This window comes from Phaeoacremonium minimum (genome assembly GCF_000392275.1).
Source record: "Phaeoacremonium minimum UCRPA7 unplaced genomic scaffold PA7_03_scaffold_534, whole genome shotgun sequence".
NCBI classification, from domain to species: domain Eukaryota; kingdom Fungi; phylum Ascomycota; class Sordariomycetes; order Togniniales; family Togniniaceae; genus Phaeoacremonium; species Phaeoacremonium minimum.
The window spans coordinates 58,639-63,525 of record NW_006921436.1 but is presented as its reverse complement, the minus strand read 5'-3'; the positions used below and the strand labels follow the sequence as shown (position 1 = coordinate 63,525).

Sequence of the window (4,887 nt, the reverse complement as noted above, 5' to 3'; positions counted from 1 at the left end):
TGGACAAGGGACAGGGTGTCGCGCCTTCCGTCATCCAGATACCCCCCGTATCCCAGAACGGCAAGGGCGCATACAGCCATGCCGCCAAAATAGCAGGAGGTACGTACCTGCACTACACCAGAGTCCGTCCAGTACGTACTATGTACCCACCCTCTCGAGGGAACCCAGCAGCCCTGCCCGGGTGGACTGGAGCAGGCCCAGCAGGTCCAGCAGGTCCCGACAGCAAAGCCCGTGGTACCGCCCCACTGCCCCAAGGTGGTTAGTGACCTACCTTACCTTACCTTACCTTAGATAGGGCCTGGCCATACCTTAATCCCCAGCGACCCCGGCACCCCTGTCATCTTGGGTCCATCAGTTACGACATCCGACATCAGCGAAAAGGCACCCCACCATCAGCCACTTTTTGGTATATATTCGTCTGCCGTCTGTCCACAGTGCTTCCCGAACTCCCCAGATTTGCCACCCTTCTACTCGACCCTTCCATCAAATCTTAGCTCATCCTGAACAACAAAAGAAGATCCAATCTGCGATAATGTTGTTGGCCCAGAACTACCAACAGCATCAACATCTTCCTCTTCATCAACAACAAATCCAACAGCACCAGCAACAACCAAACACTTCTCCTTTCCAACACTTACAACAAACATCTTCGTCGTCGTCGTCGTCGCCGTCGCCGTCTAATCCTCGCCAACATCAAACACACTCACAGCAGCAGCTTCTCCGTCGACTCCCTCACAACCTCTCGACGTCCTCGACAGCGGCAGCAAACTTCTATCCCCAGAGTCTCGAAGGCGATAGCTTGCTCGACATAGAACTCGAAGGCGACCACAGCAGATCCTCGTCGCCGAACTCGAGCCAGTCTCTGCTCCCGCAGTACTCTCTATCTTCGTTTGACAGCACCCCAAGCATCGCCGTTCCCAGGCAGACACCGCAACACGCCAGCGCGCTGTTCAACCTGCCTCAGTCTTCTTCGCAGACCACTTCTGCATTCGACGACTCGTCGCTCCTGAGCGCCGCCGACCTGATGCAGTCCGAGGCGTGGCTTCACAATGGCCAGCTGACGCCAAAGTCAGTCAGCAGGGTGTCCCATCAGCGAGAGTCTTCCCTCTCCTCGCTCGGCTCTGCCGGACCGGCGTCGCCGTACTCACACAACACGTCAAACCCGCACATCGCCGTGACTGATTCGATGAGCGACAACTACCACGGCATGCCGACACATGATGACTCTTACTATCAGTTGTCTAAGACGCTCAACCCAAGCGGCCATGATAACTTCTACTCCCACTACCCCAACTACAGTGCAGATTCCGCCTCCGCTGCGGCTTACGGCAACTTGATGGCATCTCACAGGCAAAAGGCCGACCGAGGTCTATTACCGCCAGCAGACTATCCCATTGGGCCTAACCGATCCCGACCCGTGTCGGTGGCGAGCTCGATTGCCAGTGACTCACCTGCCACGCCATCCATGGGGGAGCCTGAAGATGACAGGAGGCGAAAGACTGGTGAGGACCCCGAGATAATAGACTGTCCTGCGGACACTTACTCACTATTTTTCGATGATGCAGCTTTCAGTGCCGTTCCCAAACTGGACCGCACAATGACGGACATCTACAGTGACGAACTGTTCAATCCGAACTTCACAATCACCTCTGCCTCTCCATCCCAGCAGGCACATATTTCCGTCTCGCCAAGTAACGAGGTGTTCGCTCAGAGACTTCATGCTGCAAACAATCAGCATTTGAGCGCGCACTCCCCCGTGTCATCCACTCCCCGAGATAGATCCCCGTTTCGTCAGGGCTCACCATTAGCGCCAGCCCCAAGCCACGACTTTGGGGGTGCCGGACGTATGGGATTCGCGTCAGCCCAGCAGATGCGCGAGCAGAGGAAGGCAGAACATGACGCTGAGGTTCTACGGCAACAGATCGGCCATGCCACCGATGCCGGAACACCTCAGACCATATCTCCGAAGGACGCCATTCTCGAGTTTCACGAGCAGGACGGTGAGAACAACTTCCCACTATTCCCGGCGCAGGATTCGACTGGATTCGACAGCGACCACCTCGCCAAGGCAGCAGCAGCCACTGCGGTACAGGCAAACTCCCAGTTCAACGACATGTCTCTTGGAGGTGCACCTTTCAACAATTATCTGCAGTCCCAGTTGCCTACAGGTCTCCAAATCCCTCAGCATTATCCATTTGTCGCCCAGCCGAGACAGCAGAGCAGCAGTGCCTCGATGGGCAGCACCTCCATGGGTGTCCCATCGCGTGTGAGCTCGGCGGACTCCGCAACACCGGACTCAATGCTTTCTGCCAGTCCGCAACGGCCGGCTGGGACGAGTGCTGATGGTGGCACCTACACTTGCACATACCATGGTTGTACTCTCCGCTTCGAGACACCGGCACTACTTCAGAAGCACAAGCGTGAGGGACATCGTCAAACGCATGGTCTCAATCCAGTACGGAGGGTTGATACTGGCATGACATCTAGCCTACTCAACAGCCAGGCGGGACCGCACCGCTGTGATCGTATCAACCCTAGTACCGGCAAGCCTTGCAACACGGTATTTTCACGACCGTACGATCTTACTCGTCACGAGGATACGATTCACAATGCACGCAAGCAAAAGGTTCGATGCGATCTATGCACTGAAGAGAAGACATTCAGCCGTGCCGATGCTCTCACGCGGCATTACCGCGTTTGCCACCCAGACGTTGAGTTCCCTGGCAAGCACCGGAGACGGGGGCCTTCTAGCGGGTAAAACTCACGCAACAGAAACTGGCTTGATGTCCGGTCATGGTGATCGGAGCGGTCGCCTCGGAATCAAGACTAGGAGACGAGAGGCCCACCTAAGCGTGCTAAGCAAATTGTGCTATACGAGCGCGGCATCATGATATCTTGGAGGCACGGGCAGCGAATTGGATCCTGACAGGATTTCGGGGCAGATTGCCTTGCAAGGCGTGGATTGGAACCGGTAGCGGTGCCCATGTCATGGTGGGGCATCTATGCAGCCAGATTCAGATTCAGGGTCCTCGTCATGGCGTCAGAGAAAATCGACAAGAAAAACTCAGGGTCCGACAGCCCGTCCCCGCTTTTCCTTCCCTCCTTGCATGCAGGGTCCTTGGGCGACCTCACTGTGCGTCTGAGCTTTTCCTCTTTTGGGAGAGTCGCCTCCATTTCAGCCTTTTTGATTGGAGGATGTGAGGAGAGACCCACTCAAAAAGCACACCCCCCCTACCACTCCGGGGTGAACTTCTCCACTCGGCTGCTGGCATGTTTGGGCTTCAATGATGGGCCATCGTCGAAGGTTCCCGATCTGCCAAGCCAAGCCAAGTGACGTCACTCGACCCAGCCATGACGGCGTGCTCTGATTTCATCCTGACAAAGCAGCAGTTACACCGACGACATCGCAACCACCCCCTTGTGTCATATTCCCAATCCATGGCGCGCATCGATGCGTCGGCGTGCATCGGATTGTATTCGAGTGCTCCCGCTGTTGATGTTGAGGAATTCGACTTCGGACCATCCTAGCCGGCACTTGCTTCATTCCTCTATGCCCCTACGATTCCTGCGCATGGCTTTGCAGGTTTTCTCTCCTCCCTTTCGGGAACCTCCTCCGACCTCCATTGTTTCTGATGGGTGTGCGCTGCGCGGGCCCCGCGGATTGGGTGATGACACCAGCTTTCTTGCTCTCTCATTTCCTCATTTCTTCTGTAAAGGCACCCTGACCAAGATGGCAGTCTAGTATTAGCCGAATTGCCCTAGTCTTCTGTGTCTCCTGTATACCCCTTTTCATTGTATTTCTAATAATGGTTCGGTTTGGGCATCTTCAATAGACAGTCAAAACTCTGCAGTCAGGTAGCACTGCGTGGGTTTCAATTGCGGGCGAGCGTTTGCTATTCATATCTATCTCGATATTTCGGCTTTTCGGGAATCTTTACTTCTCCTGGTCATCGCAAGCCTTTGTTTTCTGTGTACACTATGTCTGCAGACGTTCTTCTGATGTTGTCTGGCGAGGCTGTGTCTATACATACTATCGAGCAATACCTGTATCACGACCATTTCACTATTTCGGACTACTGGGCTAGACAAAAACACACAAAATATCGGGCAAAACAGTAATTAGAGCGAGCAAGCGATGCGCATCAGGAGGATTGCGACAGATCTATGATGATTATGATATGGCGGATAGACGGGATGACCTAATGACGAGCAGTGGTCTGCATATATAGTGTACGAGCGATGAAAATTAAATATCTGACTACCTACAACAATAAGTGCTAGCATATTTGTGAAATTGACCCCGCTGCCAAACTAACTCAATGACGGATGAACTTGCCTTTTAAGTCGTACGTATCTTCTACGAATGCTACTACTCTGGCGTGCTGCGCCCAAATTGCCGTTGCGGTATGAAAGAATGCCACAGATGCCGCGATGGGTTCCGGTTTCGTCTAGTATTGATGCCCACCTCCGCACTTGAAGTGCGGACTGTCCCACTAGCCAAGAAGAAATAATGCTCAGCTTCACGACAGACTGGATACCATTGCCCACAAGAGACACGGCAGTTCGACCCAAGCTAAGAGAGATAGGGAGAGGGTGCATTTCACATGCACGTTGGTTATTCTACAAACTCCCCAGTTGGGAGCAATCTGTTTTCACAAGACAAGGCACGAGGCCGGATATTATGCTCATGTCGACGGCAAATTGCCAGCCGCTGATGGCTGCGAGGTTGTAGATATACATAACTCCAAGGACAAACAATGCATGAGCATATCAGATGCGCACACGGTCTTGGAGGGACGAATGCTATATGGAACTTCTGGGTTTCATCCTTACCCCCTTTTCGGTGACCTTTTCACACTTCATTCCCTTCTAGATTCCACCGAACCC

At 53.7% G+C, this 4,887-nt stretch overlaps 1 protein-coding gene across 1 annotated transcript; it reads left to right on the top strand.

The window, feature by feature from the left end:
* Positions 1 to 1,207: 1,207 nt before the first annotated feature.
* On the top strand, positions 1,208 to 2,758 carry UCRPA7_7490 (putative 26s proteasome regulatory subunit-like protein; the record flags this gene model as incomplete). Its single annotated transcript, XM_007920020.1, has 1 exon — positions 1,208 to 2,758. The coding sequence occupies one exon, from the start codon at positions 1,208 to 1,210 to the stop codon at positions 2,756 to 2,758; it is 1,551 nt and encodes a 516-aa protein (XP_007918211.1).
* Between the last annotated feature and the right edge of the window lie 2,129 nt (positions 2,759 to 4,887).